Genomic DNA, 27,095 nt, shown 5'->3' on the forward strand with positions numbered 1-27,095 from the left:
AAGGGCATGCTTGGTTAAAAATGCAGCATAATTCTCATTTTATAATAGCACATAGTGGGTGAGTGGTGAGCCACCTGGTATGTTAGTGTTAGTTTCTCAATCATGCCAGACTCTTTGCAGCCCCATGGACTGTTAGCCCACCAAGCTCCTCTGTCCATGGAATTCTCCAGGCAAGAATGTTGGAGTGGGCAGCCACTCCCTTCTTCAGGGAATCTTCGAGATCCAGGGATTGAACCCAGGTCTGCATTGTATGTGGACTCTCTACCATCTGAGCCACCAGGGAAGTTGAGCAGTCTGGTATATGTGGACTGTTTTACTCACTTTAGAAACGGAAACGTAAGATAGGTTTGAATTGGTTCATTGAGAATTAATGAAGAAACTTTTAGTTCTCAGTACATGAAAAATTAAGATTTGATTTTTGTGTTCACAGATTCTAAGTTTTAGTTTGTGATTTGGTTTAAGTTCTTGGTACTCACTTGAGCTTCCCTGGTGACTCAGATGGTAAAGAATCCACCTGCAATGCAGGAGACCTGGGTTCAGTCCCTGGTTTGGGAAGATCCTCTGGAGGAGGGCATGACAGCCCACTCCAGTGTTCTTGCCTGGATAATCCCCATGGACAAAGGAGCCTGGTGGGCTATAGTCCATGGGGTTGCAAAGACTCAGACATGACATAGCGACTGAGCACAGCACAGCTATGTCTAGATTATCAGCTCTGAACTACTGTGACTTCTTTATTGTACAGGGAATTTTGGATTATAGAACTGAATTATTTTTTTGGGATTGTATCCTGACCACTTTGTGTTTACAGTAGGCAAAACTAGTGGGACAGTAAATTTATTTTCTATCTTTCATCTTTCAAGACTTCAGCATATATAATTGAAGAAGAACTGAAGGAGCAGCTAAGAAAGAAGCAAGAAGCTCTGAAGCGTTTTCAGAGACAAGTCAAAAGCCGAGTAAATCAGCAAATTAGGCTGAGGAAAAAGCAACAACTTCAGCGGTCTTATGAAGCTGTAAGTTCAAAAGTGAGCCTGAGTAAAGATTGGATGGAACATGTGTTTGTTATGGGAAATGCTATTAGGCAATAACAGAATCACCTTTTTTGAGCCCAGGCTTTGTATAATCTGATTAACTAGTGAGGGCAGTCGATTTGTAGGCAGAGAACCTGTTGTTTGTGTTTTCCTGTGTTGTTCTGACTACCTCTTTTGCTTTCACCAAATAGTAATAAATAATGTCAGAGTTTGGGCTGGGGTTTGAATTCTGGCTTTGCTCCCTACTAGCTATGTGACCTTTGGAGAAGGCAATGGCAACCCACTCCGGTACTCTTGCCTGGAAAATCCCATGGATGGAGGAGCCTGGTGGGCTGCAGTCCATGAGGTTGCTGGGACTGAGCGACTTCACTTTCACTTTTCACTTTCATGCATTGGAGAAGGAAATGGCAACCCACCCCAGTGTTCTTGCCTGGAGAATCCCAGGGACGGGGGATCCTGGTGGGCTGCCGTCTATGGGGTCGCACAGAGCCGGACACGACTGAAGCAACTTAGCAGCCACAGCAGCTATGTGACCTTGGGCCAAGTGCTTAAAATCTCTCAGCATAGTTTCTTTTTCTGTGAAGTGGGGATATAATACTTGTCCCACAGTGTTGTTTTGAGAATTAGATAATGTAGATTATTAGCACCCAGTAGGTACCTGGTAAATGTTAGTTTCTTTGCCAACTAAAATTTCCCATCCCTCTCACCAACCCTGGTTTTAAGACTTTTGGGCTGCTTGTAGATATTAGTTGATTATACTGGGCTGGGGGGAATCACTCTCAACTAGAGAATCTCATTCTTTCTTCTTTCGTCTAGGCAGAGAAAGAAGGCTCTATAGCCATGTACTCTTCAGATCCAGCACACTTAACTCCTAAAAGAACCAGCGTTTTTCCAAGCAATTTGAATGCTGCTATTGGAAGGGCCAGATTGCCTCCTCCCCAGATGCTTGAGGGTAGAATAGAAGACCGAGAGAATCAGAGTGAACTGTTCCAACAACAAGCCCAGGCTGTAAGTACATTTTCATTTTATTTATGTCTCTGGTTTCTTTCTTTTTTTAGATATATGACATACCTGGCCTATGATGTAGAGATTAGGTGTCACATCAACTTGGATTTTTATCATGTCCCCCCCTTTTTTTACCTTTCTAAAGTGAAGATTAATGGGATGATGTTTATTTTTAATATATATTTAAAGTTATATAAGAGTCCTTTGGACAGCAAGAGGATCAAATCAGACAATCCTAAACGAAATCAACCCTGAATATTCAGTGGAAGGACTGATGCTGAAGCTGAAGCTCCACTACTTTGGCCACCTGATGTGAAGAGCCAACTCATTGGAAAAGACCCTGATGGTTGGGAAAGGTTGAGGGCAGGAAGAGAAGGGGGAGACAGAGGATGAGATGGTTGGATAGCATCACCGAGTCAATGGACATGAGTTTCAGCAAACTCCAGGAGATTGTGAAGGACAGGGAAGCCTGCATGCTATAGTCCGTGAGGTTGCAAAGAGTTGGACATGACTTAGTGACTGAACAACAGCAACAAAAATTTATATTTATTGATTGGACACTTATGATACCAAAGTATTCGAGTTCAAAACTTATGAAAAAAAGCTTTAAGTCAAAGAATGTAGATTTTCCAATTATACTTAAGTTGTTATGGGTAAGTGACTCTCAGTTTATAGCATATGGACAAAAGTGATTCCTAACCTCTATTCCACAAAGGTTCAGTACATATATGGGAATTTCACTGACTGTTTTTGTTTCTTTTTTCTGTCCCTCAGTCTGATTATCACAATAAATTGATCTATAAGTCAAGTAATAATAAGTAAACTCTAAATTGACATACTCACAAATTTTTAATATAATTTTTCGCTGATTGACTTTGTATACCTAATATTTAAAAATTAATCGCCATGAGTAGCTCCATCCACTCAAGTCACTTGATGCCATCTAATCAGCACCCCCACCCTGCTGACTGTACCTTGGCTTTTGTTCACTTGGTCACATTCTTCACCTTCGTTGTGGGAATAATCTTTCATCTTATCATTTTATTTTATTTCATTTTATTTAGTTCTACAAGTTTATTGCTACCAACTCATCTCCCTCCACCCTCCTCATGCGTATGTGCTCAGTCATGTAACCCCATAGGCTGCAGCCCGCCAGACTCCTCTGTCCATGGACTTTTCCAGGCAAGAATACTGGAGTGGGTTGGCATTTCCTTCTCCTATCTTATCCTTTTAAAATGTAATCCAAAGTGTTAGTAAGAGGAGAAAAAAAATGTAGAAAGTTATGATTATGTGAAAATAAAAGTTGTGTGATACTAACATGCTTGGTCATAAATATAAAGCTAATCTTTTTGTGCTGTTAGGATAAATAGAGAAAGCTTTATAAGTACATGTGTGTTGAAATACTTTTTAAAAAGATTTTTTTCTCTTTCCCAGACTATGACTTTTTGTTGTTATTGTTTGGCTTGTAGTGATCATTTTTTATTTTCTTTTAAATATTATGAACAATTTACCAAGCCAGTATTTATTGAGCCAGACACTGCATAAAGTACAAAGGATAAAACATTGACCAAGACAGACACAGCCCTTGCTTTCATGGTGCTGGTAGCTATAAATCTCACTGTAGTGAGGCTTGTACTTCATCTGTATAATACTTAAATAGGACACATCAGTCCACAGATATTTGAATATACTGTGTTTGTTAAGCATTGTGGGGATACTAATGATATGTGAAATAGGACCTTTCATGGGTTTACATTTCCAAGTAGAGATACAAAGCTGCTGCTGCTAAGTCGCTTCAGTCGTGTCTGACTCTGTGCGACCCCATAGATAGCAGCCCACCAGGCTCCCCGTCCCTGGGATTCTCCAGGCAATAACACTGGAGTGGGTTGCCATTTCCTTCTCCAATGCATGAAAGTGAAAAGTGAAAGTGAAGTCGCTCAGTCGTGTCCGACTCTTAGCGAACCCATGGACTGCAGCCCACCAGACTCCTCCGTCCATGCGATTTTCCAGGCAAGAGTACTGGAGTGGGGTGCCATTGCCTTCTCTGAGATTCAAAGCTAACAGACTCCGAATCTGTTGGTTAATAATATGGAAATATTTGCTGCATTTGGTGATAAATCTGTGCAGTGGAAGTTCAAAAATGTTTTAATTCTAATGAAATAGTTAGGGAAGAATTCTTGGAGGAGATGGAATTGAGCTGTATATTTTGAACTGGTAAACTGAGTTGAATTGGTAAATTAAAAAGAATTTTAAGATAGGAACAGTAAAAAGTCTAGAATATAAAAGTTTTTATACCCTGTTTTTTTTTTTTTTTTCTTTTTGGGCTGGGCCTTGGGGCTTGTGGGATCTTCTTGTTCCCTGACCAGGGATCAAATCCATGCTGTTTGCTGTAGAAGCAAGGAGTCCTAACCATTAGACCACCAGGGAAGTCCCGACCCTGTTTTTTTCTTTAAAGAAGATGAGCTACTGAGGAATATTCAGTGACTTAAACTACTCTAAGCCTATAAACTTCTGCTTATGCAATCTGTGACAATAGAAGCTCAATTTTTTTTTTTAATCTTACTGTTTCTGTTGCACTTTCTATCCACTAGATGTCACTGAGAACTAGACAGTGAGACAGTGTCCAAAGCACTAACTCCTTTGGGACAGCTCCAGGCGAACTGGGACAGCTGGTCACCCTGTCTCTACGTGTGTTCACTCTTCTTTACTTACTTTTCTACTACTAACTGGTATTCTCATCATCACAGCTCCAAAACTTTGGCATACTTATAACTCCTTTAGCCTCTTTGTATGCATGTTCATTTTACATAAATTATGTAAAATGAACATTTAACAAATAGGGGGATTTGTAAGCCCACAAACTTAGTAGCTTAAAATGACAACAACTTTTTCTCTCACAGTTGTGGAGACCAGAAGTCCAAAATCAGTTTCACTGAGCCAAAATCAGGGTGTCTGCAGGGATATGCTCCTTCCACAGATTCTAGGGAAAATTTGTTCTTTGACTCTTCAAGCTTTTGGTGTCTGCTGGCATTCCTTTGCTTGCGGCCACATCAGACCAATCTTTGGCTCCATCTTCATATCATCTTTTCTGTATGTCTAGTTTTCCTCTATCTGTTTTATAAAAACCACTTGTGATGGCTTTTAGTGTTGGTCTAGATAATCCAAGATTATCTCATCTCAGGATCCTCAACTTAATCACATGTGCAAAGGCCCTTTCTCCTTACAAAGTAACAATTACAAGTCTGAGGAATTAAGACCTGATACCTTTGTGTGCGTGCTAAGTCGCTTCAGTTGTGTCCAACTCTTTGGGACACCATGGACTATAGCCTGCCAGGCTCCTCTGTCTGTGGTATTCTCCAGGCAGAAATACTGGGTGGGTTGCCACACTCTTCTCCAGGGGGTCTTCCTGATCGAGGAATCAAACCCACATCTTTTGTACATCCTGCATTAGCAGATGGGTTCTTTTACCATTGATGCCGCTTGGGAAGCCCCTTGATATCTTTGGGTGACTGTTACTCAGCATACTACATCCTAATAGCAGGTCATTGAAAGGGCTTTTGGGTTGATTTAATGACAGAGAAACTGAATGTTAGATATAGTCCAATTGCTGGACCAGCTGAAATATCCTGCTTAAGGGACTAAAGTCAGTCTGCGATTCTAATAGAGGTTGGACTTGATGGAAAATGAAGACTACATAACTCTTATTTTAAATCTGTCACACCAAGTATTTTGCATCCTTGGTCCCATTATACAGGGCAGTTATGTCTGCCATACCTGACAGTGAGTTAAAGCAGGCCTGTTCTTGGCTCTATTTTTTCATAACTTCAACTGCAAATATACTGTGTCTTTTTGCATTGTAATTAACTCTGTCTTGGGGAGTTGGTGATGGACAGGGAGGCCTGGCGTGCTGCAATTCACGGGGTCGCAAAGAGTTGGACACGACTGAGCAACTGAACTGGACTGACCCCTTTAGCTACTCTACTAACTAAATTTAGCTACTCTATGGTGAAGTCGTTCAGTCGTGTCCGACTCTTTGCGACCCCATGGACTGTAGCCCACCAGGCTTCTTAGTCCATGGAATTTTCCAGGCAAGAATACAGGAGTGGGTTGCCATTTCCTTCTCCAGGGGATCCTCCCAACCCAGGGATTGAACCCGGGTCTCCCACACTGCAGGCAGATGCTTTATCGTCTGAGCCACCAGGGAAGCCCAGCTACTCTACTCTAACTAAATTTAAAAGTCCTCCTTTTAATAGAATAGAGTATAATGTTTCAAGCTGGTTTCTCTGGCTAGAGGTATAGACTTTCTTAGAAGCAAGGTCAAAACAGAGGTAATATGCTGTAAGGAAACTGGACTGGTAACAAGAGAGAATTTTCATCTCTAGTCACTATTAGTAAATACCATAAAATATTTGTTATTTATATCTGTAAACCATAATCATTATTTCCCTTTAAGGAAGAAATGATGTCATTAAACTTTCACTGGATGGGTTGAAATTGGTCCTGGCTTTGCCATAATTTCACTGAATTGTTTAAGGATACACTTTCCTGGATTTTCCTTAAAGGAACATTCTGTGCAAATATGTGAAATATAAAATAGGCAGTGCTTCTCTGAAAAAGAAATCAAAGTAGGTGCTTACTGAAACTGCTAGGTAGAAATACGGAATAAACACAAAATTAACATATTTGATATTAATATTTATTACTAATTGTTGTCTAGAGTACTTGAAACAAATTGGTTCTGTTGAGATGTTTGCGTTTGTGTTCTAAATTAATGTAGGAAGGCTTCCTGGAAGAAGAGACATTTAAGAAAAGACAAGTAAGTACAGTCTTCAAATGTTACAGGTGAAAAAGGAGCCCGTGTAAATAAGAAAAAACAATTTTAGGGAAGTAGGAATGATAAAAGTGATCAGGCATGCAAGGACCAGTTGAAGAAATAACTCTTTATTAAGAAGATGGATAAAAGGTAAAGAATATCTGCTGAAGCATTTCCAAATTCAGATCTTTAGGTTCTAATATTTTTGTGTACTTACTTAATATAAAGCATACATTATTAAAAAATGATTTGAGTAACAGCACTTAAATCAAGTTATGAAATGCAGTCTCTTAGAATAATAAAACAGTGTTGTAAAAGCTTATCAGCACATCAGAAAGTCTTCTTTGCAGGTAATCCTCTGGTCTCAGGTCTGGCATTTTTTAATAATAGGGGCCTGTTTTCCTGTTGGAACACTTAGTGAATCTGGTATTAAGACTGTAGCCTGTTTTTGTTTTCTTTTTTTCCCTTTTCCTTGGCAGCTTAGTCAAAGCATGAAACAAGCACGTCACCGGCTGGCATCATTTAAAACTGTGAATCAGAAAGATGCACCAGAGTTTCCAGATGATAGAAAGAAAAGCTTTCCCACCCAGGAGGTAACCTAAGTTCTCATGAGTTGTTTCTAAAAATACAGGTGAAAAATAGGATAAAGATTAATTTATACCTCAGCATTATTTAGAACTGAAAAATAATTGGAAATGACCTTAATTTTCCAATAGTAGGGAGTGGTCTACAAACATGATATATCCATATATAGCTGTTATCAAAAATATCATGCTTTCAAAGGATATTTGAAGCCTTGGGAAAGTGTTTGTGATATAAAGGTAAAAGGAAAAAGTAGGATATAAATTAGATATAGTATAAGCTCAATTTAAAAAATTCATCCAATAAATATTTATGGACTATCTGTAGTTTCCAGGCATTGTTCTAGAAGCAGAACTTAACAGCAATGAAAAGATCCCTCAAGGAGCTCCTGTGCTAGTAGGGAAGCATATTCTTAAACAAGCACATAAATACAGAATATTGTTTCCAATGATAAGTGTAAGGCAAAATATCGAGATGGGGAGAGAATGCTATATGCATAGACAAAGACCTGAAAAGAAATGAACCAAGAGGTTCATGCTGATGATTTCTGGGTAGTGTTATTACAAGTGATTTTTTTTCTTTTTTTTAATCATAGAAATTTTCCATAATGTATATATTTTAAATTTTAATCAGGAAGGAAGAGGTCAATGGCATTTTTTTTAAAAAAGGAAATTCTCTTGGTTTTTTGGATTTTTTTTTTTCACCATACCAAACAGCATGAGGAACTTCCCTGACCAGGAATTGAACCTGTGCCTTCTGCAGGAGAAGCATGGAGTGTTAACCACTAGACCACCAGGGAAGTCCAGAAAGAAATTCTTTTGTTTCAAAATATAGAATAACTTTCTGGACGTCCTGGTATATATTTTACCATAGTGAAAATAAAGACTGTGATTGCAGTGAGAAAAGCTATAGAATAAAGTTAGATCGAATTGGAACCTAAATATTAAGTTAGAGTTAAAAGAATATTTAAAGCCATGCTTATAAAATCACATTGTTTTGGTGTCTCCTTGTTTCCATATTCTCCTTATTTCCATATTCACAAATTTGGATCCTAAACCAGTATATTTCCCTGTGTTTACTTAATTTTGGAAGTTTTGATAGGCAGCATCGATAAAATGGATTATTAATCAGTCTTTTTTTTACTCTTTTTTGGTACCTTTACCAGCTGTCTCTTGTTTAGTTCTCTCTCAGTTTTCCTACCTAATTGGTATTTTTTTTTTTACATTTTCCTAGATTACATATATGTTTATATTTTATTTTTGTATTTTTTCCTTGAGTATCTCAGTGCAACCAGCAACTATCAAAGACATGCCTCTATGTTTGTAGTTAGTAGAATACTTCCTCTATAGTGATAATTAAGAAACTTATAGTTAAATATGGACTTCCCTGTAGCTCAGATGGTAAAGAATGTGCCTGTAATGCAAGAGATCTGGGTTTGATCACTGGGTCAGGAAGATCCCCGGAGAAGGAAAGTGGCAATCCACTGCAGTATTCTCGCCTGGAGAATCCCGTGGACAGAGTAGCCTGGCGGGCTACCGTCCATGTGGTCACAAACAGCTGGACACGGCCAAGTGACTGGCACACGTCGTGAAATGTGAAAAGCAAGTAGGCATGGGGGTGCCGAGTATTGCGTTCCACCTTGGATGCATTAAGTGTGCTTACCTCTAGGATTGCATTGTTGTGACTCAAGACACAGTTTCGTTTGTAACTAAATTCTTGCCTTGGTTTCTTGACAATTTTCATACCTCTTCCGCAGATTTGGCAGTACTGTAGTTTTGGTCCATAAGACCGACTTCCTGGTACTGCGAAAAGGAGATGGTTGGACCCAGTTTATTTAAACCAGAAAAAGAAGGATGACCAGATCCCAGAGACTGATACTTTATAACCTTTCAATTGGTGTTTTTCCAAAAAGAGTACTGTTCCTAGGTCTGACTGAAATAATTATCCAATAGAAGGGAGGAGGTTAAGTCTTTTATAACATCCTTGTATAAACCAGTTTTATACGTCAAAGGTGCCATTTAAGTGTAGTTCATTATGATAATGATGAACTCTGGTCTAGCTGCTTGCTTTCAAATAATGCATGTGCTATTTCAGATAAAGTACCACAAACAAATCTATGCCATATAATTGACAGTGAAATTTTTCTTATCGAGTATGTAGTCTTTGCTTTATATCTGAATAGTTCTACCCACTCAGTTGTGAGCAGGAGGAATCTGCTGGTCAGAAAGGAGAACAGCCTATAACCCAGTTGAGCTCTGGTTTCATTTGCTTGTTAGACTTATTTTTACTGACATTAGAATCTGTTTGGTTGTTACCGTTGTTCTAGATTTAGAGATACACGTGGAAGATAGGTTTGTTTGCCCACTGTTAGATCACCAAGACAAAATTATAAGCATTCTGAAGTTGTTACTGGCTAGGATAGGGCAAATTGCAAAGAAAGTTAAAGTATTCTACTATCTTATTTCACTCCTTACGTTTGTTATGTAAATGGTTTGTTTGTATACTTGAACTAGAACTCTATTCTGTATTAGATTACCATAAACTGGTAAGATTGTATCAGATATTTCACAAAAACTCAACTTAGTGTTATGAGCATATTGCTTTCTCTAGACCATTTGTATTTGTATTAGTTTTTCTTTTTTGCAGAAAGCACTTTGTAGGAAGCCATCATTTACCAGGATAAATATAGGTGTAAGAGGAGAACTGCCCTTGGAGGTCCATCAAGGTCTTTTAACTCCTGCAGATTACCAGAAATTTATGGATGATCAGGTAGGTAAATATAAAGAGTAGAGGGGAAAAAAGATGCCCTGTTATAACTAACCATACAAGATGGAATTAAGTACTGAGATTATAATATCCAATAATTTTTTTCTAATGGTTTTATTGAGCTATAATTCCCATACCACACAGTCTACCTACTTTAAAGTGTACTCTTCAGTGGTTTTTGGTATATTCACAGGATTGTGCAACCATCATGTGAAGTCGCTTAGTCATGTCTGACTCTTTGCCATCCCATGGACTGTAACCTAACAGGCTTCTCTGTCCATGGGATTTTACAGGCAAGAGTACTGGAGTGGGTTGCCATGTGCAACCATCACCACAATCTAATTTAGAAGATTCTCATTATCCCTAAAAGAAACACTGTACCCATTAACTGTCACTCTCTAGTCCCTTCCTGTTTCTGTCCCCAGTACTAAACAACCACTAAGCTACTTTCTGTCTCTGTAGATTTGCTTATTCTGGGCATTTCATGTAAATGTATGTGTCATATAAATGGAATAGTATAAAATGGGGCTTTTGTGACTGACTTCTTTTACTTTGCTTAATGTATTCAGAGTTTATCCACCTTGTAGCATGTATCAGTACATCAGTATATTACACTTGGTATATCCATTCATCAGTTAATAGACATTTGGATTTTTTCCACTTAGCTTTTATGCATAATTGTGCTGTAAGCAGTTACATGTATTTGGGTGAACATTCATTTTTCTAGTTATGGAATTTCTGGGTCACATAGTAACTCTTTGCCTAATATTTTGAGGAACTGTCAAGCTGTTTTCCATTAGCAATATATGAGGTTTCCAGTTTCTCCACATCCTCTTCAATCGTTGTTGTTGCCCATCTTTTTATAGCCTCCTAAGTAGGTTTGGAGTGGCATTTCACCATACTTTTAATTTGTATTTTCCTGATGACTAATGATCTTGAGTATCTTTTCATGTGCTTATTGCCCATTTATTTATCTCTCTTGAAGAAAAATCTGTGTTCAGATGCAGTACCATTTTTAAGTTGGGTTGTCTTTTTATTATCAAGTTGTAAGAATTCTTTGGGCTTCCCTGTGGCTCGGCAATAAGGGATCCACCTGCAGTGCAGGAGACACAGCTTTGATCTCTGAGTTGGGAAGATCCTCTGGAGAAGGAAATGGCAACCCACTCCAGTATTCTTGCCTGGGAAATCCCATGGACAGAGGAGCCTGGTGGGCTACAGTCCAGGGGGTTGCAAGTTACATGATTTGCAAGTATTTTCTCCCATTCTCTGGGTTGTTGTTTCATTTTTTCGTGTGTATGTGTGCGAGAAGCCTCTTTATTGGGGTCCCTTCCTTTATTGGTATAAGAACAAAAGTTCCAAATTAACCATGTCACTGCTTTATTCTCATAATAGATTTTTTTATCCAATTCTTTTGAAATTTTAGACTCATTTGTAAATATATCTTTCTACATTAAAACTACTCCTCATCTCACAAAGACCCCACTTACCTTTGATTTCTATGGACACATTTTCAATTACTCATTTTATCCACTATACAAAAAAATCCCACCATTTTGTAAGCAGTTTAAAGGCCCTCAAACAACTATCCACCAATTCATCAAAAGAAAATTACCAAAATAACAAATCTTTTTAAAACAATAAAAAATTTCTGTTTCTAAAACCGTATTTACAAGACTGACATTCCATCAACATAACAATGAAATTGTATCAACATTGCCATCAATGTAAATATTCATTTCACTTTTTTAATGCTATCATTTTTTAGCACAAAATTTTTAGTTTTGGTGTCATCTAACTTACCTGTTTTTCTTTTGCTGCTTGTGCTATGGTGTAGGATCTATTAAACCATCGCTTAATTCTACGTGTTCTAAGAATTTTATAACTTTAGCTCTTATAATCCATTTGGAGTTTTTTTTTATATGTAGTGTGAGGAAGAATTCTAACTTAATTCTTTTACATGCATTCTTGTTTCTACCTGTAATAGATACATTTGTTTGTTTTTCCATTTTTGTTTGTATGTTCTTTAGGAACCTGAGGAATCTTCATCTGTTATGATAGATAAGAAAGGGAAAAAGCATTTGTCTTGGGGGGACCAGGAGGCTCTCTTTCCTGAAGACAAAGATATACCTTTCAGCAGAGTTCAGGTAAAGCAGAGGGAAGGGAGATGGTATAATAGAAATGAAAGTAATTATGATTTGGACTTGAGCTGTTGGTATTCTTGTGCCTGGTTTGGGATTGTAGATTCAGGTTCTGTTGAGCAAAGACTGTAATTTTGCATTTTATCTTAGTAATTTGTTTGACTACCATATCCTTTTAAGATTATTTTAGGAATCTCACAGAAAACCTGAGTGTTACTGCTACATGGCATTCTATATTCAATGTTCCTGTTCACTTTTAGAAAGTACAGTTCAAAACCCCACTATTTGATGTGATAGAAGAGGAAGAAGTAAAGCAGTTACATCAGGACGTTTTGCCAGAAGCCCAGGATTATCTTCCAGAAGCTCAGGGGGATTTGACGAGTGTCCTTGATGTTGAGTGGGAAGCCCAGCGCTGTGAGCCGAGACTCAGTACCCAGCATATCGACCTGGAAGGCCACACTGTTGAGCCCAAAGCCCAGGCCATTAAGACAAAAACTAAGAGTTGTATCCTGAAAGACCAGACTGTTGGACTAGAAGATGGGGATATTGCCTTGGAAGTGCAAGATTTTCCACTCCAAAATCAGACTTTTCTACCCACAGATCAGCACATTCTCCCCAAAGACCAGAATATTCAACCTGAATGTCAGGACCAGGATTTTCTACCCAGCGATCAGGTAAAATAAAATGGAAAGAAGATACAACAAAAAGAAATAAGCATGTTAAGGCTTGTAGTGGGATTTGCAAGAACTATTGCAGCTGATTTAGAGAGTCATAGTTGGGGAAGAAATAACTTGTCTGATTGATTTCTTACATGTCCAGCATTCTTATTAAGTGTTAAAATTCTTAGCAGCAGCATATCACCCCTGTCTGGACAATTTACTTTTTAAAAAAACTTTCTTTGTTAGATGAAGTATTTCTCGCAGCTTTTGTCTGTTTTGAGAGCTGAAAGATGGGAAAAAAGAGTAGACCACAAGTGTCCCAACAGTATTTTTAACCCAGGTCCCAAGGCCAGCCCTCCAGCAGAGATTGATTAGACTAAGAGGAAAAGAAAGGGATCAACAGGAAGTAAATTACTTAGGGCTGTGGCTAGGCTTATGTGGCATAGAGTATAGTGTATTAACTTATTCTCTTAAGATGATGGCCTCAGTTAACTTCTGAATTCTCACTGCAACCTAAAGTATTATTGATTACCTTGTGTTTCTTAACTGAATAACTGCTATTTATATTTGTTCTTTTTTAGAAAGCAGATTTGAAGCCAGCAGTATCAATGTTGATAGGTAGGAGTCAGGGAGAGGTGTTTCCTCTGGATATCTGTCAGGATCTTTTACACAGGCGTGAAGATGAGGCCTTCATCAGTGGCAAGGCAGAGCAGAAAAAGGAGAGAACATGAGGAATTGCATTATTTGGGCTTAGTTTGGAACTTTTCAAGATTGTTCTCAGAGAGATTTCAGGAAGTGTGGTTTGTGTTTTATTCCATATTGTTTCACATCATCTGGAGTTGAAAAAATTACTGTAAGGTTTCTAATAAAGCCTGGACTATTATTTCTATTATTTCATGTTACTCCCGTTGAACAATTGACAATTTATGTTTTTTTTTTGTCTTTTAGAAGGTATGCTTCAAGGAGACATACTGTGATATGAATGAGAAAGGGAGAAAAGACTTTTCTCTGGCAAGTTATCAATATCTGCCTCCTAAACTTCAGTACCAGGCTTCCATCAGAGATCAGGTAGAGCTCAATCAAAAAGATATAGATGCGGGACTTCCCTGGCGGTCCAGTGGGCTTCTGTTGTGGCTCAGACTTTAAAGAGTCTGCCTGCAATGCGAGAGTTCTGGGTTCTGTCCCTGGGTTGGGAAGATCCCCTGGCAGAGGAAATAGCAACCCACTCCAGTGTTCTTGCCTGGAGAAACCCATGCACGCAGGAGCCTGGCGGGCTATAGTCCATGAGGTCACAGAGTCGGACATGACTGAGTGACAACACTATTCTAGTGGTAAAGACTCTGCACTTCTACTGCAGGGGGTGCAATTCAATCCTTGATTGAGGAACTAAGATCTCACATGCTCTGAGGTGTGCCCCTACTCCCCATCCTGCAAAAAAAAAAAAAGAGATAGATGGAAAAAAAGTAACTGGATTTTATACATTTCCAACAACTGGTAATGTGAAATATAGAATCAGACCCTTGTTTAGTGAACTGTATCAATCAAAGCAGTTCTGTCATTCAGAAGGCTGATAAATCATACTTGTATTCTTATTGTGGAATCAGACGATTTTAGTTTATTATTTTGGTGAGGCATTGTTCCCACAGGTATACTGCTCTTACATGAACAATGTAGGGGAATTAGCAGATTCTAAATTACTTAAATTTTGAGGAGGTTGTCAGACTGTTCTGTGAATGTTTCGGGATTAAAAAGTAAGATCTATAGACTTGGGTTAAAAGTTTAGCGTCCCTGTTCAAACTAAAATGTATCAGAATACCCTCATGTGGTACCATTTCTCTGGCGTTCTCACTGAAGCCCAGAGTGTTAAGGTTAGCATGTTGCCCTGGTTAGACGATTTGTTTTCTGTTTTTGTTGTTTCTTTTAAACATATTTCTGAAGCAACTGTCATCTCTAATGCGAGAAGAAAGATGAATTGACTCTGGGGTGTCATCAGTATATTCAACCTAAAATGTAAGACCCGCCCCCCTCCCCCCAGAGAGCAGGTAGAGCAGAAGACAGTGGGAACTCTGTCTACTTTCTAAAAAAGTAACTGCAGATGGTGACTGTAGCCATGAAATTAAAAGACGCTTGCTCCTTGGGAGAAAAGTTAGGACCAACCTAGACAGCATATTGAAGAGCAGATATATTACTGGAAGAAAAGTTATGACCAACCTAGACAGCATATTAAAGAGCAGATATATTACTTTACCAGCAAAGGTCCGTCTAGTCAAAGCTATGTTTTTTCCAGTAGTCATGTATGGATGTGAGAGTTGGACTACAAAGAAAGCTGAGCACCCAAGAATTGATGCTTTTGAACTGTGGTGTTGGAGAAGACTTTTGAGAATCCTTGGACTACAAAGAGATCCAACCAGTCCATCCTAAAGGAAATCAGTCCTGAATATTCATTGGAAGGACTGCTGCTGAAGCTGAAACTCCAACACTTTGGCCACCTGATGCGAAGAGCTGACTCATTTGAAAAGACCCTGATGCTGGGCAAGATTGAAGGCAGGAGGAGAAGGAGATGACAGAGGATGAGATGGTTGAATGGCATCACCGACTCAATGGACATGAGTTTGAATAAACTCCAGGAGTTGGTGATGGACAGGGAGACCTGGCGTGCTGCAGACCATGGGGTTGCAAAGAGTCGGACATGACTGAGCGACTGAACTGAACTGAACTGAGATTACTTAAGATTTGGGCTAGAGCTTGTCAAGCTAGCTTGTATGTAGGCTGCATAGAACTAAAGCTTCTGGCATTAGGCTAAGAGTATGATGTCTTCAGTTATTTCAAAATGTGTCAGATCTAAAGAGAGTCCAGGTGACAAAGCATAAGTCTGTCATTTGGGCCAAATAAGAGGTAGATTTTACTTGTATAATATTGATTGGTTGTCAGTAAATAGTTCTTGGTAAACTCAAGTCCTTCAGTAAATTTGGCTTTGAACATTTAGTCTTCTATACATTGAAGGAATTCTACTCTTGGGCAGCTGAAGCAGTATACCAAAGCCAGACATCCAGTTTGCAGACCAATTATGATGAAGAACAAAACAAGCTGTTTGCCACTCAAAACTTCCCAGACTTCACCACTTCTGTTGTTTATGCATGGAATTATCGGGGACATTGAGTAGGCGTGCTTAAGGGAAGTAACACAAGCTTGTTTCCTGGCTTTACCTGAGAAAATGTTGGCAACTTTATAAAGATATTTTCTTGTTTCCTTATCTTATTCTAAATGTGTTGTTGAATAAAGAGTTACCCCATGCAAAAAAAGAAAAAGAAAAAGCCAGAATAATCTAGGATTTGCTTTCAAATACTCTAGGAATAATGTGGGAGAAAAGATATATGAAAAAACATGATGTTGCTAATTGCTGGGTGATGGGTATCTTTAGATTCCTTATACTATTTTTTTTTCTACTTTGATGTATGTTTGGAAATTTTATATTAAATACATGCACACACCTGTTAAATTATCCTCCCCTAGTATCATTATTTTGGGTTGTCACTGAAGTATACAGTACTATTATTAAACTACTATTATTATTTAATAGGTTATTAAATAATAACCTATTATTTTTGCTCAGTTAGTTTTGTATTTTGTTGTTCCTTTAGAGCAAGTGTATTATGCAACCCTCATGTTTCAAGAAATCGGAGCTTGGAAGAGGAATTGCTTCTGGAGTGTGGTTGGTATGTCTCACCCAGTGTTCAAGACCTAGCCTTTCCCAGAGAGTAAGTAGAACAGAATATAGTGGGGAGTAAGTTACAGTAGATTCCTTAGGTTTGAATTCCAGATTGGCAGGGCAAAGTCATAACTGCTTCAGGGGTTTAGTGTTAAGGTCAATAACAATGGGCAAAGGTATAATGCCCTCTTGTTCTGTGACTGTTCTGCCCTGTTGAGACTCATTCTGGCCTCTTCACTGAAGCTTTCGCTAGGGCCCTGGCCTGATGCTGTTTCTTGGACAGTTGTTCAAGGTTTCTTTTCTTTTAGCACAGGAACTTTGGGCAGGCCTCACATAATGTGACAGATGAGAGATGGAGAGAGGAGCTATTTCTGGAGCACTGTGAATGTGTCGTTCATGAAATCCAGGATCCAGTTTCTGCCAGAGAGAAGGTAGAGCCTAGTATAGTGAAGAGTAAGCAGCAGAAAGTCAATTAGTGAGAGTTTGATATGGGCTTGCTAGAGCTATGCTGCCAGCAAGCGATGATAGTGTTATCTCTTATTAATAGTATTAGTAATGTTATTAGTATCATTATGAATAACAGCTTAAATTCATTAAACATTTACCATAGCCACAATGGTTCTAGAACTTTGTATCCTTTGTCTCATTAAACTCTCAAAATAACCCTGGGAGATCGATGCCATTATTCCTTGTTTTACCAGTAGAGAAACTTAGGATTGCTTCGCAGATACAGTTAAGATCCGTAGCAGTGGCAAGAGTAGTGTCTGCTTTCATTCCCTAATGCATCAGACTCTTCTGACATGTTTAGATTACATCAGGGCTATCACTGCAGCCTAAAGTATTTTTACCAACATCATGTCACTGCTTATGCAATTTGGTGAATGCTTTTGTATCTTTTAGAGCTTATGCTCCATACAGCAACCATGTGTTGGAACAGCTGAAAGATGGCAGGAAGATTTGCTTCTGGATGGGCATCACCATCTTGCGCCCAAGCAGCAGAGAGAGGCTTCCAGCAGAAAACAGGTAGAGCAGACTGTGGAGCGTGAGCAGTGGAATTTAGATAGGGTCATAGGTACCTACTGAGCTGGGAACAGTAAGCCTGAGCAAAAAGCAGATTCTTGGTTTATTTCATGGTGTGTGAAACCTGTTTTGACCTAAGATTACTCCCTGAAGGCTAGGGTATTGTCAGAAACACTTGTTACCTATTGGAAAATTGTATTTTTTACATGTGTATTCTCTTATAAAACGTGTATTTTTGGTGTCTCTTCTTTTATGAGAAGGAAAGAAGTAAGTGGTTTCTGAAGGGTCGGGGTCAGGAGAATCTTGCACCCAACAGCCAGGACTAGATCCCCATCAGGAACCTGGTAGGGCATAAGGCAGATCACTAAGACATTTAGGCTGGAACTTGTTAGGGTTATGTTTTCCAAGAAAGTGTCACGGTACTGTGGCCTACTGAGATTTCCCTATGACTGAAGTCTAGTTTATTCCCATCAGAATTTTACACTGTCTGCATAATTTCTAACTCGTATTTTTTTGTTATTTTAGAAACAGAGCCTTCAGGCAACTAGCATTGTTAGAATATATGAAAGAGATAAAGAGAAATTTTCCCTTGGTCCTTTTAAGAGAGCAGAAAGAAAAGGAGGAAGAAAGGCAGAAAGAAGCACTTGGGCTGAGCTTTTCAGACTGAACTGCAGCTTCTTTATTATTTTTGGTTTGGGTCTCTAAGGTTGGTCTAAGGGAAGGCTGTTGTGTTTTATTCTGCATCACCATTTCTATATTCTGCAAGCCCTTTCTACTTGCTGTCCTTTGCCTGTTTTTTCCCTCTTTTTGAGAGTCTTCTCTTTTTTGCTTCTCATCCTTTAGATTTCAACTTTAACTTCTGCTCTGACCACCTTATCAAGATTAGGCCTCCTCCCCTTTTGTGTTTTTCCTCTGTCCCTGTATTCTGTTTGTTTCCTTCTCCATACACAAGACAGTTGGTAATTACTTATTTGCATGTTTTCCAGTAGTCTGTAAGCTTTATGAAGAGAAATAGCATACCTGTTTTGTTTACTGGAGTGTGGACAGCCTTTAGCATGGTGCCTAGTACCTGCTTGTCTCTTGCTAAATTTGTTTAGAAAGAATTGGTCAGTCAGTCAAACGTTTATTGAGCACCAGTTTGATGTTAGCCATTGTTTAGGTTTTAAATATTAAAGATATAGCTGTGAATAAGACTTAGCACTCAAATTTCAGACCGTCTGAAGAAGAGAGACTGATAAATAAGCGATAATTATGAAGCAGTGTAATTAGTGGTAGAGAATGGATAGGCCATTAACTGAGCAAGAAGAGGGGTACCTAATCCTGACTGTTTGATTCAGGGTGCCACTTTAATAGCCAGAACCTCTCCTTGTCCTTCTGTCACACCAGCCCTGAAAATCCTAGATCAGTCCTTTGACCTTTCAGACTCCCGAATAATCCAGGTTTATTGTAAAGAAAACCCTCTTTAATGGAATAGATACAATTATACACATTCATACTTAGGGTTTTACAGTCACAGCTAGATCCCCAGTGCTGCTTAGCGTTTTTCTTAGTTGCTACTTGTTAGCTCCCTCACACATGGCCCACACTGATAATTCCAAACCTTAAATACTCCATAAAGTTCTTTCTGCAACCCTGTACTCTCTGACTTTCATTAAAAAAGGGGCCATCATTCAATAACTCCCTTGACCATTTACTCTTTTGCCATTCTTCCCTGTTTCTACTAATCTCAGGGGAAGAATTGTCCCTTTTTTTTTGGACTGTGTGGCACATGAGATCTTAGTTCACTGACCAGGTATCGAACCCAGGCCCCCTGCATTGGGAGCGTGAAGTCTTATCCACTGTACCACCAGGAATGTCTCATCCCAGAGTTGTCTTTCTTTGGATCCATATTCTGGATTCACTTTCCATGTTTTCTTCTGGGTCCAATTTTGAACATTATATTCTTGTTAAAATCCTCTGAAGAACGTTCCTTTTTTTGTTCTAGCAGGCAGCTGACCTGGTTAAGTTCAGGCTCCAAGTTCCCTCTCATCTTCTGTGAACAGCAGCTCCAATGTTAGTTCAGTTCTCAGAGCCTTCTTTATACTGCATTAAGTCCATCCCAGGCAGCACAGCTCAGGGGTGATGCTGGGGTGTGTGCCATTTCATACACAAAATTAAGGAATCCGCTTTTCTAACTCAGCCTTCTTTTTTTTTTTTAGTTAATTTTTATTGGTTTATAGCTGATTTAAATGTTGTATTAGTTTCAGGTGTAGAGCACAGTGACTCAGTCATGCATGTACATATCTGCATGCTTTTTTAGATTCTTTTTCCCATTTAGGTTATTACAGAGTATTGAGTAGCATTCCAAACTCACCCCTCTTCAGGGTACCCCACCCATATACTCTGCAGATACTTAGAGCCACATTTCCTACAATTTATACTTAGAATCAGTGAGAGAGAGCTAGAGGCTCAGAATGGGCTTACTTCTTGGCCAGTGCTGGAAGTCCAATTTTTCTTAACCAAAAAAAATGTTTTTTCCTATACTTATTTTTGGCTGTACTGGGTCTTGGTTGCTGCACGCAGGCTCTCTGGAACTGAGGTGTGCTGGCTTCTCATTGCGGTGGCTTCTCTTGTGGCACACAGGCTCTAGGGGTTGAGACTCACGGGCTTAGCTGCTCCATAGCATGTGGAATCTTCCTGGACCAAGGATCAAACCTGTGTCTCCTGCATTGGCAGGCGGATTCTTAACCACTGGACCACTGGGGAAGTCCTTTCTTACTTTTATGAAAGCAGAAAAAATGATTTCATTTTTATTTCAGCAAAAAGTAAATACAAAGGATAAAAGACCCCAAATTACAGAGATAGCCACCATTAACCTTTTGCTACGTACTGTTTTTAGATTTTATCTGTAACAAACAAACTTTATTGAGGTATATAGTCAGTTCTCTTTACTCATAATAGTTATGTTCTATAAACTTGCCATAAATACTGCAACTGAATTTTAGTCAATACTGAACAATTGCTTAACTGTTTTGTGTGAATTTCTGTTTAGACACCTTATTAATATGTATTGTTGATCCATTAACATTGGACTCAGGGCCAACGGCACTATAGCTCATGGCTGAATGAAGCTTATCTAATAGATGTATTTTCTCCATAAGGCCCATCACAACCTTCTTATGCTAGAAACACTAGGTAGTACTTGAGCACAGTGCTTGAGGGGTGTTTTAAATAGCACAATAACAAAAAAAGCACAAAAATGCAAAAAGCTTTGGACTCAGTGTACATTTGAAAGGATACTGTTTACAGTATGAAGGCTGAAAGAAGAAGGCAGAGCATCACAGTGTTTGACCTTAGCTGACAACATGTCCATCTGATGACTCAGATTTTTCCCAGTACTGTTCATGTCTGGAGGCGACCACAAGCACTGCAAGCATTAATTCTATGATAAATACATCTTGGTGAATAGGCAAATTCACAAATAAGGAGTAGTCAAATAATGAAGCCTAGCTGCTTTGTATACCATACAGGTATACAACCCATTGAAAATGTACAATTCACTGTTTTTACTATATTCAGAATGTTGTGCAAACTTTGCCATAGTCACTTCTAGAATATTTAATCACTGCCCAGAAGTCACATACCACTCATCCCCTTTTGCCCCTTACCTTCAACCCCAGCCCTAGGCAACCACTAGTCTACTTTTAAATCTCTCTAGATTTGCCTATTCTGGACATTTTATATAAAAGGGATCATAGAATGGCCTTTTATCACTGAGTTCTTTAACTTAGCATAATGTTTTCCAAGTTCATAAACCTTGTAGCATGTAGCAATGCTTCATTCCTGTTCGTTGGATAATATTCCATTGTATGCATGTAGCATATTTTATTTATCCATTCATCAGTTAATAGGCATTTGGATTGTTTCTACTGCTTGACTGTTAATAGTGAATAGTGCTGCTGTGAACATTCGTTTATATGTTTTTCTGTGATATGTGTTTCCATCTTCCTTGGGTGTATAAGTAGGAGGGGAATTGCTGAGACTTCTGGTATCCATATGCTTAACCTCGGGAGGAACTGCCAAACTGGTTTCCAAAGTGGCGCAGCGCTGTTCATCCTTACCCGCAGTATTACGAGGTTTCTGTTTTTCCGCGTCCTCACTAACACTTGTAATTGTCTTTTGTCTTTTTAATTATAGCTCTCTTAATGGCTGTGCAATGATAGCTCATTGTGGTTTTGGTTTACATTTTCTTGATGATTAATGATGAGCATCTTTTCATGTGCTTATTGACCATATGTGTATTTTCTTTAGAAAACTATTAAATCCTCTGCCCAGTTTCTAATTGGATTATTTGTCTTTTGATTATTAACTTATGTGAGTTCTTAATATATTCTACACATAGTACCCTTATTTATTTTGTGATTTGCAAATGTTTTCTCCTGTCCTGTGGGTTGTCTTTTCACTTTGTCAGTGGTTTCTTTTGCAGCACAGAAATTTTTAATTTTGATGAAGTCCATATTATTTACTTTTTTGTGGCTTGTGCTTTTGATGTCATATCTAAGAAACCATCACCTAATACTCCTTTGTATTTCTCTAGGAATCTTACATCTCTTGCGTTCAGGTCTGTGATCCACTTTGCATTAATCTTCATATATGGTGTTGGGTAGGCGTCCAGTTTCACTCTTCTGCATGTGGGTATCCAGGGTGACCCAACAGCATTTGTTGAAAAGATTCTTCTTACCCACTGAATTCTCATCACTCATGTCAAAAATCAGTTGATTGTAAATATGAGTTTATTTCTGAACTGCCAGTTCTGTCCACTGATCTGTGGGTCTGTCCTTAGGCTAGTGCCACACCGTGTTGATTAGTGTAGCTTTGTAATAAGTTTTGAGTTGAAAAGAGTGAGTTCTCCAACTTTGTTCTCTGTTTCAAGATCATCTCAGCTATTCTGGGTAAAGCTCAGCTAGTAAAGAGTCCGGCTGCAGTGCAATGCAATGGGTTCGATCCCTGGGTTGGAAAGATCCCCTAGAGAAGGGAAAGGCTACCCACTCCAGTATTCTGGCCTGGAGCATTCCATGGACTGTATAGTCTACGGGGTTGCAAAGAGTCAGACACGACTGAGCGACTTTCAATCGTATGAATTTAAGGATTACCTTGTCAACTTCTACAGAGAAGTAAACGTAATTTTTTTTTAATGTGGACCATTTTTGAAGTCTTTATTGAGGGTTTTTTTTTTTTTTTTCGATATTGCTTCTGTCTTATGCTTTGGTTTTTGTGCTGCAAGCCCTGTGAGATCTTAGCTCCCTGAACAGGGATCGAACCCCCCGTCTCCTGCATTGGAAGGTGAGTCTTCAGTGCTGCAGGAAGGCTTTGTCTGGTTGTGGTGTACAGGCTTTTCATTGCCGTGGCTTCTCCTGTTGCAGAGCCCAAGCTCTAGGTGTGCAGGCTTCGGTAGTTGTGACACACAGGCTCTAGAGCGTGGGCTGAGTAGCTGTGGCACGTGGGCTTAGTTGCCTACGGCATGTGGAATATTCCTAGACCAAGGATCAAACTCATGTCCCCTGCTTTGGCAGGTGCAGTCTTAACCACTGGGCCAGCAGGGAAGTCTAGAAGGTGAAATATTAACCACTGGACTGCCAGGGAAGTCCCATCAACTTAAATGTTGATGCAGACTGCATTAAATCTGTTGACTCATTTGCCATCTTAACAGTATTAAGTCTTCTGATTCATGAACAAGAGATGTCTTTTCACTCAATTAGATCTTTTATTTCTTTTAACATGGTTTGTAGGTTTCAGTGTATAATTTATATTTCTTTTATTAAATTTATTCGTAAGGTGTGTTTTGATGGTATATTATATGGATTTTACCTTTAATTTCATTTTCAAATTGTTTGTTGCAAGTACATAAAAATGTAATTGATTTTTGCATACTGATCTTGTATCTTGCAACTTTGCTGACAGATAAATAACTTTTTTTTTTGATAAATAACTTTTAAGCTAAAAAGATCAAAGTAATTTAAAACTTGTATTTCTAAAAGTTAGAGATCATAATTTGAGCCACATAATGTGAAAGTAAGTATACTAAGTTATGTCAACAGGCTTTCCTAGTATTTTGGAAGAAAATAAGTTCTAGTTTCTTCCCTGCCATGACAGCTGATTGCTATAATCTTTTCTTTCAAGCTTTTATTCTCTAAATTCACACCATCAAGAATGTGTACAAATTGAAAATTATTATAGATATGAGATAGTAAGAGATCTAATTTTATATCCTATATTCGATCCCAAGCACACAGTCATAATAGAATTATTTCAAGTGACCATTGTAGAAGGCCTCTGTACATTTTTATTTGTCATGAATTCATCCATATCTTTGACCTGAGTCTTTTGTTTTTGTTTAATGCCTTTATTCTTTCTTAAAATTTTATTCTTTTATATATATATATTTTTTTAACTTTTTAAATCTAGTTGAGCTCAAGATTGCAGGGGAAAGAATTAGTAGATAAAATTGTCAAAAATGTGCATAGGTCTCGCTTTTGGCAGTTTTGTCACTTTGTGTGACTGGACTTCCTAACAGGTTGGTGATGAGTATCAATCAAGATTGAACACTGAATTTCAAACTCCCCTGGCACTTCAGTCTGGAGTAAGTCAAGAGGAAGACAAGAAAGAGGTATGTAGTGGTAATGGCTTTTGGACATCAGTATATGTGAGATTGGAAGCAATTTGTTGTGTCCTAACATACTGAGCCGGAGAAGGCAATGGCACCCCACTCCAGTGCTCTTGCCTGGAAAATCCATGGACAGAGCAGCCTGGTGGGCTGTCGTCTCTGGGGTCGCACAGAGTCGGACACGACTGAAGCGACTTAGCAGCAGCAGCAGCAGCAACCTACTGAGCTAGTAGTAAGGATATTTCCTTTCTTGGAAAGTCTCTGAGAGCAGAGTCTTAAACATTTTTACTTCTCTTCTTTAGCGTCAAAAGCAGTATCTGAGGTATAGACGACTTTTCATGGATATTGAAAGAGAACAAGTGAAAGAACAACAAAGGCAAAAAGAACATAAGAAGAAAATTGAAAAGTAAGTTCTTTGATCCTCAGTGTGAGCTGTGAATTACCAGTTAAGATCATTTTGGAAGCTAGATTTTAGAAAGAGTCAGGCAGTGGTTTTACCTTCTTATCCATAGTGGAAACAGCTATTTTTGATTTGGGTTGCAATATTAAAAGATGGTTAAGAGTTATATTTTTTAATAGGTTTATTTTTTTGAAATAGTTTTAGATTCATGGCACAATTAAACAAAGTCCAGAAAGTTCCCGTTTACTTCTTACCCTGCACATGGACTGCTTCCTCCACTGTCAATATCCTGTACCATAGTGGTGAATTTGTTACAACTCATAAACCTACACTGACACATCATAATCCTATTTTACATATGGACAAATAATACTCTAATATCTGGATATACTACAGTTTTGGAGAAGGCAGTGGCAACCCCCTCCAGTGCTCTTGCCTGGAAAATCCCATGAACAGAGGAGCCTGGAAGGCTGCAGTCCATGGCATCGCTGAGGGTCAGACGACTGAGCGACTTCACTTTCACTTTTCACTTTCATGCATTGGAGAAGGAAATGGCAGCCCACTCCAGTGTTCTTGCCTGGAGAATCCCAGGGACGGGGGAGCCTGGTGGGCTGCCGTCTATGGGGTCGCACAGAGTCGGACACGAGTGAAGTGACTTAGCAGCAGCAGCATACTACAGTTTATTTGTCCATTCACCTCCTGAAGGATATCTTGTTTTTCCCCCCAAGATTTGGCAGTTATAATAAAACTGCTTTAAACATCTATGTGTAGGTTTTGTGTGGGCATAAATTTTCAGCTCCTTCGGGTAAATAATGAGGAGTACATTTGCTAAATAATATGGTAAGAGGATGTTCATTTTTCTAAGGAACTACTGCACACCAGGATCAAGTGGAATTTATTTTAGAGATGCAAGGGTGGTTCACATCCACAGATCAATCAATGTGATACACCAAATTAACATACTGAATGATTAAGATCATGTGATTGTCTCAACAGATGCAGAAAAAGCACTTGGCAAAATTCAGCATTCATTCAGGACATGTCCCTTGACATAATAAAGGCCATATGTGACAAGTCCATAGCTGACATCATACTCCATGATAAAAAGCTGAAAGCTTTCCTTTAGGATCAGAATGCCTATTCTTGCCACTTCTATTCAACATAGTATAGGAAATCCTAGCCTGAGCAGTTAGGCAAGAGAAATAAATAAAAGACATTAAATCAGAAAGGAAGAATTAAAACTGTTACTTGAAAGAAGGCATCATTTACCAATATTAGGAATGAGAAAGAAGCCATTACTACAGAGCCTAGAAACATTAAATGTTAATAAGAAGACATTAGAAAATTTGAACACTTTGATGAAATAGACAAACTCTTCAAAAGAACAAAATGAATGCAAGAAAAAATAGAAATCTGACTAACCCCACAAAAAGAAATCACTTATGGAATGTAAACAAATTAAATCACTTTTTGAAAAAAATTTTACCAAAAAGAAAAACTCAATGTTTAGATCCAGGCTCAGATGTCTGCATTCAGTTCAGTTCAGTCGCTCAGTTGTGTCCGACGCTGCAACCCCGTGAATCGTAGCACACGAGGCCTCCTTGTCCATCACCACCTCCTGGAGTTTACTCAAACTCATGTCCATTGAGTCGGTGATGCCATCCAGCCATCTCATCCTCTGTTGTCCCCTTCTCCTCCTGCTCCCAATCCCTCCCAGCATCAGGGTCTTTTCCAATGAGTCAGCTCTTCGCATGAGGTGGCCAAAATATTGGAGTTTCAGCTTTAGCTTCAGTCCTTCCACAGAACACCCAGGACTGATCTCCTTTAGAATGGACTGGTTGGATCTCCTTGCTGTTCAAGGGATTCTCAAGAGTCTTCTCCAACACCACAGTTCAAAAGTATCAATTCTTCGGTGCTCAGCTTTCTTCACAGTCCAACTCTCACATCCATACATGACCACTGGAAAAACCATAGCCTTGACTAGATGGACCTTTGTTGGCAAAGTAATGTCTTTGCTTTTTAATATGCTGTCTAGGTTGATGTCTGCATTAGGGGATCCCAAATATTTAAGGGAAAAAATAACACCAGGGTTTATATAAGCTATTCTAGAGGATGGAAAATAGTGAATACTTCCCAAATAATTGTAGAGGCCAGCATAATCTTAGTACCAACCTGACAAGGACTTTATAAGAAAGCAACATTTATAGACTTAATTTCTCTTGTGAACATAAATTTTACTTGAAATTAAAATAAGAAGACCTAGTGACCTATTAGGGTCACTGCTTCACCTGTTAGCCCTTGACCTTAGGGCTTCTGCCCAAGCATCTGCCTT

The 27,095-nt window shown here is 38.8% G+C and overlaps 1 protein-coding gene across 6 annotated transcripts in view; it reads left to right on the forward strand.

Annotated features, from left to right (window-relative positions):
- The window catches only part of CCDC15 (coiled-coil domain containing 15), a 50,857-nt gene that overhangs the window by 2,352 nt on the left and 21,410 nt on the right, over window positions 1–27,095 (forward strand). For 3 of the 6 annotated variants that reach the window (XM_010829447.1, XM_010829448.1, XM_010829449.1), the window contains exons 3-14: window positions 861–1,010; window positions 1,845–2,036; window positions 7,326–7,439; window positions 10,075–10,197; window positions 12,222–12,338; window positions 12,593–13,006; window positions 13,940–14,059; window positions 16,633–16,707; window positions 17,009–17,131; window positions 17,601–17,723; window positions 24,274–24,366; window positions 24,666–24,769. In XM_010829447.1, coding sequence (XP_010827749.1) covers window positions 861–1,010; window positions 1,845–2,036; window positions 7,326–7,439; window positions 10,075–10,197; window positions 12,222–12,338; window positions 12,593–13,006; window positions 13,940–14,059; window positions 16,633–16,707; window positions 17,009–17,131; window positions 17,601–17,723; window positions 24,274–24,366; window positions 24,666–24,769 — 1,748 coding nt within the window. The remainder of the gene's footprint in view (window positions 1–860; window positions 1,011–1,844; window positions 2,037–7,325; window positions 7,440–10,074; window positions 10,198–12,221; window positions 12,339–12,592; window positions 13,007–13,939; window positions 14,060–16,632; window positions 16,708–17,008; window positions 17,132–17,600; window positions 17,724–24,273; window positions 24,367–24,665; window positions 24,770–27,095) is intronic. The other 3 variants (XM_010829451.1, XM_010829452.1, XM_010829450.1) reach the window with 3 other exon arrangements.

This window comes from Bison bison, unplaced genomic scaffold (genome assembly GCF_000754665.1).
Source record: "Bison bison bison isolate TAMUID 2011002044 unplaced genomic scaffold, Bison_UMD1.0 scf7180017864506, whole genome shotgun sequence".
NCBI classification, from domain to species: domain Eukaryota; kingdom Metazoa; phylum Chordata; class Mammalia; order Artiodactyla; family Bovidae; genus Bison; species Bison bison.